The sequence below is a fragment of the Chionomys nivalis genome, chromosome 23 (genome assembly GCF_950005125.1).
Source record: "Chionomys nivalis chromosome 23, mChiNiv1.1, whole genome shotgun sequence".
NCBI classification, from domain to species: domain Eukaryota; kingdom Metazoa; phylum Chordata; class Mammalia; order Rodentia; family Cricetidae; genus Chionomys; species Chionomys nivalis.
In genome coordinates this window covers 28,894,498-28,907,083 of record NC_080108.1, presented here as the reverse complement: position 1 = coordinate 28,907,083, position 12,586 = coordinate 28,894,498, and the positions used below count along the sequence as shown (strand labels likewise).

General features: G+C 43.5%; 1 protein-coding gene across 3 annotated transcripts in view; it reads right to left on the bottom strand.

Moving 5' to 3' along the window:
- Chrna7 (cholinergic receptor nicotinic alpha 7 subunit) overlaps positions 1-12,586 on the bottom strand; it is a 112,128-nt gene that overhangs the window by 46,543 nt on the left and 52,999 nt on the right. For all 3 annotated transcript variants that reach the window (XM_057756612.1, XM_057756613.1, XM_057756614.1), the window contains one exon: positions 5,112-5,221. In XM_057756612.1, the coding sequence (XP_057612595.1) occupies positions 5,112-5,221 (110 nt within the window). The remainder of the gene's footprint in view (positions 1-5,111; positions 5,222-12,586) is intronic.

The following is a 12,586-nucleotide window of genomic DNA, read 5'->3' as shown; positions in this document are numbered from 1 at the left end:
TTCTGGAGATTTCAGCTGAATCCTAAAACTGTCGGGTTAACTTCTGAAACATGCCCTCAAGCCTACCAGAGCTCACCCCTGACTATAGGGCTTTGTGCACTGATGGGTCAACCTCAGTTCTATTTTTAAGTACCATGGCTTGAGAAATGTTAATTCTCATAACACTAAGTGGACACTCCTTGAAATCACATTTCACTTACAAACCTGTGTGGGACCTCTGTGAACGCACTCCAGTCCATGGTGGAACAAAAACCACCTACTAAGATACAGACCTAGGCTTTCGGTTCTCTCTGTGACCGCCCTTCTACTTTGCATAGCTGAGAACACCCGATCTATTGCACACCCTAAGAAGCCTCTTTACCATACACAATGCTTCTCTCTGTTGCTGGCATCCATACTAGAAACCGAATTTGGATCTATAGCCATAGTGGGGGATGAGCGGCTGGACCTTGAGGGTAGAGTCTGGAAAACAACATTGACAAGGTCCTGACAGTGGCCTCTCCAGAGGCCTTCTAGTCCATGCACAGAGCAAGCCAGACAGAGGTTCCGGGCAGCTGGCAGCTTTGTACAAACCTCAGCCCCAGCTTCCCCAGAACAATGTGAGATGGCCACACAGCACTTCCTAGTGGGCAGGACCCAGTTGTCACAGTATTGTTTGCTTTACATCACCCTTTTCCATCACACCCCCCTCCTACCCAGCACCTCTTGGTATCACTCCCCAAATACACTACATGTACTGACATTCCAATCTTGAGCTCATTTAAGAAGAACCTCAGACTCTCCACAGGGAAAACCTTCTGTTTCAATAGTGTGTCAACTGTTAGCTCCATCAGGAACCTTGACAGGCTGGAGCACACAGTCATCTCCATAGGTTTGCCATCAACCAAGGGGTCACGGGGACATAGAAAGAAAGATACTTGCCTACAGATGAGCAAACACAGCTATGCACAGTTTATGAAAGAGATTCCTGACCATGAGTGCTGGTCCCCAAGTCAGAGCTGACACACACATCTTTAAATATATTAAATGTTTCCACTACCACTAAAGTATTTTCCTACTAGGCATTTAAAAAAATAAAGACCGATTCCCAGGGAGGCTGGGGCAGTTGTTTGCTGTTGCATGGGGCAGGTGCCACCTCTACACCACAATACAGAATTCTCCTTTGTAAGATGACTTACTGACACCAGAAAGGCATGTAACTCTATCCAAAAGGGAAAAACTGTGACGAGCCATCTAAAATTGCTATTCATTTTGTGCTAGGTTGTGTTCAGAAAAATCCTTGAACTGTCGGCTCCAAACAATGCAGCATAAACTAATGGAGAAACGAATCAGCATCAGGCAGAACTCTTATTGATGCCCCAAAACAGTCCAGTTGGCTGGCAGCACATCACTGGTTCCCATCCATCAAGAAAATGCATCAGCCCATCCTAGTAATGGCGCAGAGAGAGAGAGAGAGAGAGAGAGAGAGAGAGAGAGAGAGAGAGAGAGAGAAAGAGAGAGAGAGAGAGCTGTCTAGTCTCCTAAAGCATGGAAACACGATCTCAAAACCATAGTGTTATACATATGGACTCCGACACCAAACTAGAACCAAACTTAGCCATGGTTGTGAGGCATCTTCAGATGCCCCAAAGTAAGCTCCAAGAACGATGGCATTTAACCTGTTTCTTTGGGAACAGTCCCTACACCTTCATCCCACACATGGAGGGACCACCATATGTCTATGGGAATACCATAATACTCCTAGTGCCTGAAACAGACGGAAAGTATTAAACTTACCTCTCTCAAAAATCCCCCATTATAAAACACCAAAAGGTCAATGTTTTACTGAAGACAAGCCTGTTTGCTATTGCTGGTGTTGATTTTTCAGCTCTCTCATGATTGCTTTTTCGGGGTTACTCACGTGATTTCTTTCCTTTATTTCTCTTTCGGTCTTCTTTTTTATAGTGTCTATATCTATGTATGTATTGAGAGTGGCACACATGCCACATCACACGGAAGATAGAAGGACAGTTTGTGGAGAACAACCACGGGAGATGAAATTAGTCCACCTCTCCTGAGCATGCAGGGAGAGAAGTCCAATGGTGAACCGGGAGAATAGTTACCACACACCAAGAAAAGGAAAAGGGCCAAACTCTGCAAGTTTTACTGAAGATTTGGTGGCAAAAGGACAAGAAGAGGCCAATCCCGCTTGCTGTGGGCAGTGGGATGGAGTGAGTGGCTCATCAGGAACTTCTCTGTTCAGCCTTAGGTGCATGGCAGTCCCCATATAGCCTGAGAGTACTCTCAGTCATCAAGGTGGGACACCTAGACCCGTCAAAAAGGACAGAGATATAATGCCAAGGTGGCAAGGTCTTCAGCCCAGGCGTGGTCCTGAGCCATGGCTGTCATCCCTGCTGGCTACCCAGGCTATGTCCCTCAGCTGCTGTTGCCAATGTTACATGGGACAGACACCTAAGCAGATGGGTCTAGTCAGGTCAAAACATCACAAAGACTAACAGATGAAGATTCTGAGATTTTTCAAGATGCTCACTTTGAGGTAGTTTGTTTTGTAGCAATAAATGGCACAAGTCTATAGCTGGTTTAAACAAAGTTCTTTGTAATCTATGCATTTGACATTCTGCTTGTGTGGGAATAAAAATCAGAGGAGAGCTAGCAGCTGATTCAACACGGAACTTGTATGTCCCACTATGTGAGTTACTTTTGTGTTGGAGTGATCAAAAGACCTGACAGAAACAACTTAAGAAAAGAGCTGGGTTTTGTTGTTATTGTTGTTGTTTTGGCTCATAGTCTTAGAAAGTTCAGGTCGTTGCTGTTTAGGTCTATGAGACTGAACAGAACATTATGGCTTTAGGAGTTTCTGGTGGATAGCAGTTGTTCATGTTACAGAAGACCAGTAAGCAAAGACAGTAGACAGGAAGTGACAAAAGACACTATACGCTGAAGGAGTCCCTCCCAGTGACATACTTCTTCCAGCTAGGTTCACTTCTCAAAGTTTCCAGAATTTCCCATAGCAGCACCACCAACTGTTGAGCAAGCTTTCAAAATAAGAGCCTGTGTTAGACATTTCAGATTCAAACAAGAATATTAACTGCTTAGAAAAACTAAAGAAATTGAGGTGGCCCCTGAGTCCCATGAGGGACACTGAAGCTATGACCAACAGGCACACGGAAAAAAGAACAGGGGAGCTGCAGAAGTGTATTATACAAGCAGAATTCTAGACCATGGCTTGTGTTCCGTGGGGACTCACTCCTAGAGCCTGGTGCCCTGTGTCAGGTAGAAGCCGCTCCATCTGTGGTCCTTGAAATTAATTCTATAGGCTAATTAGTAACTCTCCATTAGCCAGAAGATTGGGATCACCAAACACCCCATGTTTTAGAGTTCACAGTCTTAGGCACAGCCATCAAACCATCTCTCATTGCCTCATTATTGAAATTCTACTACATTGAAAAATACTCTACTTTCTGAAAGAACTCATCAGGAACTACGAAACAGTTTTGATTGACAGATAACACCATCATCCTCCCACCTATAAACACACATCTGGCATTCAATGTTGGCATTGATAGTCTCCTTTTGCACAGGGCCCCACCAGGTATGCTGCATGCGTTATAGAAGTTTTGCTTTTACAAACTCTAAACTGTTTTTTTTCCCACACATTTTTTACTTTGAAATTCTAAACCCTAGTACCTGGAAATGTGATTTATTTAGAGACAGGCCCAGAAAAGAGTCAACTAAAGGGTTAGATGTGGTGTTGCATGCTTGTAATCCCAGAATTTAAAAAGTGAAAGCAGGAAGTCACAGGTTCTAGGCTAGCTTTCGCTATATAGCAAGAGCCCCTCCCCACCCCCATACACACACAATCCTAATAGGAAGATCCAGAAGTAGCCTGGTTACACTTCCAGCTCTCTAGAAGACAGGAGATAGCACACAATTGTCTGTGGATTGAGCAGGGCCTTGATGGTGCTGTTCCACATCAGACCTGGAGTCACAATGTAGTCTCCAGGAAATGGATGACCCAAACCTCAGCTGCTTCTCCCACTCAAAGAGGAACCACTCATTCTGACATTGGACATCCCACAGACTCAGTTATCTGAATGTCCTTTGAGAAGCAGACAGTGGCAGCAAATGAGGAGGTGGTTTTCTTCTAGCGGCACATTACAGTCATCCAAGGGAAAGGCAGAAAGCAATGAACTTTGTGAACACAAGAAACTGAACTGTCCAGGCTCCTGGAAGTAGCACATACAGGCGGAACACATCAGCTGCTCAGGCAAATCTCGGAGGGACCACTGGGCAGTGGCGGATGGTTGGTGTCTTGAGTTAGGGATGCCTGGATTTCTCTCTTTACCACGACAGAAGCAAAGGTGCAAGAATCTTTAGGATCCCTCCCCTTTGCACAATATCACACTGCCCTTCTGTTTAGAATAAAGATGTTCAAAGTTCCCTTATTGAGTCACACAGCTGGAACAAGCAACTTTACTGCTTCTAGAACTTAGACCCGCCTAGAAACTTTTGGTCATCTTGTCTGCAAATCACATTGCCTTAAATTACAAATGAATCCTTTATTTTTTTGCCCCCAAGATAAAAACATGACTGCCCTCCATATTACCCAATCCTTAGAGATCTTCCTCAGCCTGTGAGGAAGTTTCTGTGAGAAGCGTGCTCTTCAGGAACTCAGTCAAAATGCAACAGATATCTATTACACAACGGGGAACAAGTCAGATGAGAACCTAGGTCTAAACAGTTGCCTCCAGTGCACATGCTGTCTGGCACCTTCTGCTGTGAATTGTAAGGGCTCCCATTCAGATAGCAAAGGTACTGTTTTAAGACAGCTTCACATTCCTGTAAATGGAGGACAATCTTATGCAGTCGTAGTATAGTCCTTTGGATGAGGCACCTCTGGCAGCAGGTAAGACAACCTGAATTTACATGCAAATGCAGCAAATGCCAGTGGAGAGACAGAACAGCCTCCCAGAGAACTTGGAAAGCCTCACAAGGAACAAAGGCTCCAAATTAAAGATAATACAGCCAGCTTTTCTGTAAAATACTCAAATATGCTTTATGGCTACATGCTTGCAGGGGGAGATCATTTTCCACCTGTAAGATGTGCTTACCTGTTATAGAGCAGAATATCTGGTTTCCAAATCTGGCCATCTGGGAAGCGAACATTCTTCACTCCGGGGTATTCGGACATGTTCCACTGCAAATAGTGATCTGTCCAAGACTGACAAAGATGGAGCATTAGCAGTATGCTGTCCCCTGGCTTACTTCTATTTCTTGTAAGAAGTTGCTGGGGAAGCTCAAAGCCCAAAAGAGTTCAGACATTATTCTATAAGTGAGCTGGCATCTATAAAGTGTAAGGAAACTGAGAATTAAATAATCCCTTCTAAAATTATCTAGAATGGCATAAAAATCACATTTGGGGACCTGCTGTCACCGTGATCACATTCAGATGGAGCTATTAAAGCCAATTCCATCTCACTACACACCCCTAGGCTTAGGCTTCTCCTCCCTCGATAGACAGGTTACTTCTAACCAAATTAATAATGGTTCTGCTTTCAAAGTTTTCCCTAAAAGGGCATTTTGAAAAAAAAATAAATAAATTCACTTATTGAAACTGGAAACAAAACCAAACTATAAAAATGTCAGCCATTTGTTTCCATAAAGCAGAACCTCTTAGAACTTCTGAGGGCACACTTAAATATGTGTGATTTAGTCTCATGGACAATGCTTTATTTTATTAATTTATATTTATTTTATATCCCAACCACAGCCTCCCCTTCCTCCTCTCATACCTTCTCTATTTCTCCCTGCTCCAATCTGCCCCTTCTCTGTAACCACTCAGAAAGGGGCCAGCCTCCCATCTGCCTCAGCAAAGCCTGGCATATCAATCTGCCATAAGGCCGAGCACCTCCCCCCCTATGCAAGCTGGGACAGGCAATCCAGCATGAGAAATAGGTTTCCAAGAGCTAGTCAGAGCACCAGGGACACCTCCTGCTCCCACTGCCAGGAGTCCCACATACAGAGCAAGCTACACAACTGTCATATATATGCAGAGGGCCTAGGTCGGTCCCATGCAGGCTCCCTGGTGTTGGTTCAGACTCATTGAGCTCCCATGAGCCAGGGTAATTGTTTCTGTGGGTTTTCCTGCAATGTTCCTGACTCCTCTTCCATTTCCCACAATCCCTTTTCCCTCTCCTCAGCAGGACTGCCAGAGTGCAGCCCCATGTTTGACTGTGGGTTTTTGAATCTGCCTCAGTCACTGGATGAAGGCTTTCTGATAACAACTTGAATAGTCATTAATCCAGATCACAAGGGATGGTCAGTTCAGGCTGCCAGGAGTCTTAGCTGGGGCCATCCTTGTAGACGTGTGGAAGTTTCCCTCACATTGGGCTTCTACCCAACTCTGTAAAGCCCCCCCTTTACAGTCATCTCTCTTAGCACGGACAGTGCTTTTGACAGGACAAGCTGATACCTCAAACTGGGCCTCAGCAGCAGAACACAGACACAAGGATGAGGACTCAGGAGAATCCACAAGTAAAGTAACCCAACATCAGGCCCTCCAGAATCATCTCTACCTCTGGAACACTTACAGTCCTTGCTCCAATAACCAGGTAACTCCAGCCATTCCCAGGGCCAAGACTACAGAGCTATCACAGATAGAGTCTCCTACTATTGGCAGGCAACCATCCTTGCTCCATTAGGTCTCAGAACTGGCAGCAAAGGACCCATTAAAAAGATCCAGACTTTCCAAGACTTATGAGTGTGCTATACCTCCATCTATAACCAGAGTGTCCCCTGTAATTAGACACATTCTCATTTGTTCCCTGAAACATACCCAAATTATTTATGTTAAGATACATATAAATGCTTCAGTTGTATAGCAATCTCCATTTGATTTCTGACCACATTTGTTGTATCATTATAAAAAACAATATTTAATCCCGAGGAACCAAGTTGTCAGAGCTATTGGATTTGGAATACACAGCTGAGTGTGGTGGATCTACAGTTACGTATTCTGGCAACGAAGATCCATGGACAGGTCTCAAGGGTCTAGGCATCTTTTGGAAGACAGATAGTGTTCTATAGTCTACTTCAGAACTGGAATAATTCGAAGTCAGAGAATAAGAGCTATTCACAACTACGAACCTCAGCAAACAAGGATGTTACATTAACTCAGCATGGAGCAGCATCACTGGGACATCAACACCTGTTCTGCTGGGGTCCGCAATTAATGAGATTTATAGGAATTAGAGGAAGTTCTGGCCTCATTCAAGTGGTCTGCTGGGAGGTCCTGGATACCAGCCAAACCATGTTTGTAACCGCCTGCTCCATATGGATATGCTTGGTTCTGTTCTCCCCTTCATTTTCTCCCCTGCTTTGATATCAATGCACTTCTGTCTTACACTTCACCCTGAGATGCTGCTCTGAGTTAATCATGGTGACCATTTTTGTGACCACGGGAGTTAGGGTTCCAAGAACTACCCTTGAGGGCATGCTGGCATGACAGACAAGATTCCATCTCCTAAGCCTGATGACATGATGGCCAGAGGAGTTGAGAAGTGAAGGAAGGAGATCACCTAGTTGTTCAAACTTAAGAGTATTTAGTGGGGCCAGGTCACAGTTGACTCACACCTCCCATCTTTCCCATCCTGCCCCTGGTTTCTGAGTACTCTCAGTGTGGGTGTGCCACAGCCTTGTAGCAGGTGACGTCACTGCTATGTTGCTTGTTCAGCACTGTTTGTGTGCCTCCTTGCTCTCCACAATCCAAACTTGTCAATGGGATGACAGAAAAAGAAGCTATGCCAGCTTTGTATTTAAGTTAACTACTGAATCAAGACTCAATTGTATCATCAGACCTCAAAGAAAGAACCTTCAGGCTATCTCTGGTCTGGTTCTGCAAAAGTTTTCTCTGTACTCCAAGTGTTCCTCCATGGCTACACAGACCAGAAGCAGTCTCTGAAAGTGATTTGTACATTCTAATCTCCCTGGTGTCAAAGCCAACGTGACCTAGGGGCAGTGAGGAGGAATGGCTGCAAGCACAGTTCTGGGCTGAGAGAAATTTGCTTGGAGAATGTGTGAGCTGAATTATCTTCTAGTGTAAAATATGCCACAACTACAAGCAGCAGGGTAAAATCATGTGGTCTTTACAGGCAAGTGAAAAATGATGGATTTAGAAAATGATGCTTTCATTTTACAGAATACTACAGGACACAGCACTACAGTATCCCCAATATCTGAGATGTAAGCAATGGTATAAAAAGCATTGGCAATGTGGGGGGAGTGCTAACACAACATGGGGGTTGAATATGAACCAGAAGCTATTTTTTTTTTTGCCATAAAAGCGTTTATTAAAAGGGGAGAAAGGGGAGAGGGAGGGAGAGAGAGGGAGAGAGGGAGAGAGAGAGAGAGAGAGGGGGGGGGGAGAAGGGAGAGCGCGTGGCCACGCTGAAAAAACAGAAGGAGAGACCCAGAAGCTATTTTTTTGGGAGCGGCTTTCTAGGAAAAAATGTAGAATGAGGTCATTGCAGTCTGGTCTAATGTGTGAATGAATGTGTGTGCTCAAAGCATTTTCTGCTACTTAGATCTTGGATCTGTGGGGATAGGAGTCCAAGATATACTCTTCCATGGATAGCACCTGACAACCTTTCAACATGGCAGCTCCTGAGAATCCACAAGAATGAAGCAAAGGCAGCAAGTCCCATAATAAGAAGAGTGTGTGGATTATAAGGTAACAGAGGGAAGGGGAGTTGATAATGTAGAATTCATCTCTTTGCCAAGAACTCCTTACACAACTCTGACACCTTGATGTAGATGGATATTTCTCATCCTGACTACCAGTCCCCAAATACCTGGCAGCCACTTCCCAAATTACCACACAGAAGCTTATATTAATAAAACATGCTTAGCCAATAGCTCAGGGTTATTACTAGGTAACTCTTACACTTAAATTAACCCATAATTCTTATCTATGTTTAGTCATGTGGCTTGGTACCTTTTCTTAGCACAGAATTCTCATCCTGCTTCTCTGCATTTGCCCTTCTCCTTCCCATCATCCTTAGTTCAGTTGTCCTGCCTATACTTCCTGCCTGGCTACTGGCCAATCAGCATTTCATTAAACCAGTTTTAGTGATAAATCTTTACAGTGTACAAGAGGATTATTCCATAGCACCTTTGCCCTCTATGAACCTGTCTTGAATTTTCACAGAACTGTCTATACACGGCATGAAAACAGGGCTAGACAGAGTCAGGCAGGTGAAATACCTCTCTTCCAGTTCTTGGTCAAGGGAGTCCAAGAAATGCCCAAATTAATATGTGGTTATCATTGATGATTCTCTTGATTGGCTCCTAGAACTTGAAGGCAAAATGTAATTCTGAAGATACTATACACTTTGGTTGAATATAGGACTTAGAGGAATTACATTGGAGCAAACCTAGAAGCTTCTTATTTGAAGACTAGCTCTCATAGTACATGAAGGTGCTACACAAGTAGTCAAGGAAAAAAAGCAATCAGTAGTCCTACCCAGCTGTAAAACCTGTAAGCCACAATAATAACCAGCAAGGCAAGATAGTTCCAATGGTAAAATAGTAGTGCTTATCTCTTAGGAGTAACCAAGATCTCTATAATTAGACTAAAGGCCCATTTAATAGGAAGAAAGAAATTCATGCCTGGTACTACACACCTAGTCAGCAACCCATGTCTAGTGAGGTCATGGGCCCTTAAGAAGAACCTATTATTATCACTTGTCTAAACTGATATACTTTCTAATTGCATTCTAAATACTTAGGTTCATACTTACAGGTAAGTGTAGATCTCATCTCTTATCAAAGAGGCTTCTGCATGAAGCACACAGAGACTATCACAGAAACCAACAATTAGTCAAAATGCAGAAAACAACTATTGGTGGTTTTCTAACCTCAACTGATAGCACCCCAATGCTCCAGGAACATCACAGAAGATGGGGTAGAAATAATTACACCACTTACTGACACACTAACATAGATGTTGCATTTATCTAATTATTCTTTATCAACAAGTCCTCTACTTGCCAATGCTCAGTACTAAACACACACATCTACATGAGCAACAATATATAGACCTGGTAAGTTTCACTCCTCCTCCCTCTCTCAACCTCGCTCTCTCTCTGTGTGTGTGTGTTTGTAATAATTAAAATATAAAAGGTCAATAATTTTAAGAGGGGTGGAATAGGACACAGGAGATGTTGGAGGAGGATGGGTTGGAAATGATATAAATATACAATACTAATGCATAACATTCTCAAAAAATACAATTAAAAATAGTTTTGTTTCCTTTAAAAATACATTGCATTGAAATGAGAAACACATTTGGTTTTCTATGCATAGAGCCCCTCAAACTCTTATTTGAGTCTGAGTGAGAGGAATGTCTTTTGCTGAAGTGGTCCATTGGAGTTTATGCTACCGTAGCAGCTTTGAGGTCAGGACTCCCCACAGTTTCAGGAAGAAAACTGGATTCCATGAAGGCAAACTGCCTGATGGGAGTGGAAATGCTCAACCCCATCTCATCCTCCAGTCTGGAATCAGGAGGTGGGATTGGGGATCAAGAGGAGGAGGGTTAAAAAAGCAAATTCATGGATCTGGAACGTTCCAGTGTTTCTATAAAAGCTGAAATGCTCTCTGTCATATCTTTTCCCACTTTAGATCAAAGATGTCTGGCAGCCTCCCTAGTAATAAACCTCTGCAAAAGGATCTACCAAGTAGATTTTTCCCGGGCTAGAAAGAGCAACTGGGACCTATGCTGGGAATCAGCAACTCTGTATTCTGCAGGCTGCTGGGATAATCTCAATCATGCAAAATGAAAGACACCTGGGGAAAGAGCTAACAAAATCTGCAAGAGATAGGTCAAGGAGAATTCAATTTTTAAAAAACTTTTGTGACTGTGGCATTTTGACTGGATTGAAAAATCTATAATTTGCAGAAAATTGACTTCAGAGTTGAAACACCCTGGAGAAAAGATTATGTGGATCAGATTTCAGAACAGAACTTAGTGAAATGAAGCTGCAGGAACTAAAGGCCAATGCTGAAAACCATTCCCTGAATATTCATCTAACTCCTGCCTCACTCAGACAACCCTCCCTCCTGTCCTCCCAGCTTCCCTGGGAACTCTGGCCCTGCTTCCTTCAGTATTGAGCTTCATTCTTTTTTTTTTTTTTTTTTTTTTTTTTTTTTTTTTTTTTTTGGTTTTTCGAGACAGGGTTTCTCTGTGGTTTTGGAGCCTGTCCTGGAACTAGCTCTTGTAGACCAGGCTGGTCTCGAACTCACAGAGATTGAGCTTCATTCTTGAACACATCCAAGACCAAGGCTGGGTCAGGTCAGGCAGGTGAGTGGCCAGGGAACACAGAAATTAGAATCAATGAGTGGATGTTTATCAATTGTCCCAGGGAAGCTCCCAGCCTGCCCTTGGTGATAGGCAAGGCCTCAGTGTCTGTCCTGCAACCAGGACTTAATCAAAGCAACACCAGGTTGAGGCAAGGGTACAGAGACATAGATTTTCATTTCTTAACAATTTATATTTGTTTTAAACCCAAGATTCTGAAGGAGCCTTGAAAATGCTGTGGAGAGGCACTTTCCAGATTATTGCCATCACCCGGTCTCCTAAGGGCACTAGTTGCCTAGGGAAAGGCTTACCCTTCACTGATGCAGGGTAGTGAAAGCACTGTCCATCTTCCCTTTAGAAGAGCTGGGCCTCTCTTTGTTTTTCATTTTGATAAAGCAGGATTGTTCCCATCTGTGAACTACACATTATACCCACCCATTCTTACAATATTCTGGAGAAACATCTGCACACAACTGCACATATTTATCATCACAGTGTGCTAACACAGGGCAAGTATATAATGTATAATGACGGAATCAGGGTAATCAGCATCCTATCCCCTCAAACATTTATCAAGTCTCAGCGCTTGACCTTTCTTTAAATGAGTTAATTACACAGCCTGGTTGTAAATGGCTGAAAGAGGAAATGTGGCTAAGACATTGCTAAGTGCTCTCCCGTGGCTGTGGTCAATGCCTTCCACAGAGTAGGCTCTCCCAGTGATGGGTTCAATAGGTAAATGGAATTTTAAAAGCGAAACTAGACATTTCTGCAAACGCAACTATTAATTTGAACTAAGCTCCGCTCCAAAGATATCTGAAGGGCCGGGCGGTGGTGGCGCATGCCTTTAATCCCAGCACTCGGGAGGCAGAGGCAGGCGGATCTCTGAGAGTTCGAGGCCAGCCTGGTCTACAAGAGCTAGTTCCGGGACGGGCACCAAAGCTACAGAGAAACCCTGTCTTGAAAAACAAAACAAAACAAAACAAAAAAAAAAAAGATATCTGAAGGTCTCTAGTGACAGCCTTCAGAGCGCAGGTGTTTATTAGTGGAATATCTGAGCTCAGTATGGTAATAGTTCCCTTATAATTTTCCTGGAAACCAGTTATCTTTAAAATTACTTGCCACATCTGTGACATTACTGGAGAGCAATGAAGTTTTGAGGGCCAGGAAAGTGGACGTAGGGATAGATAGCTGTCCATCTGTCCATGGCATATGTGACTCTGTAGACTGGCATGG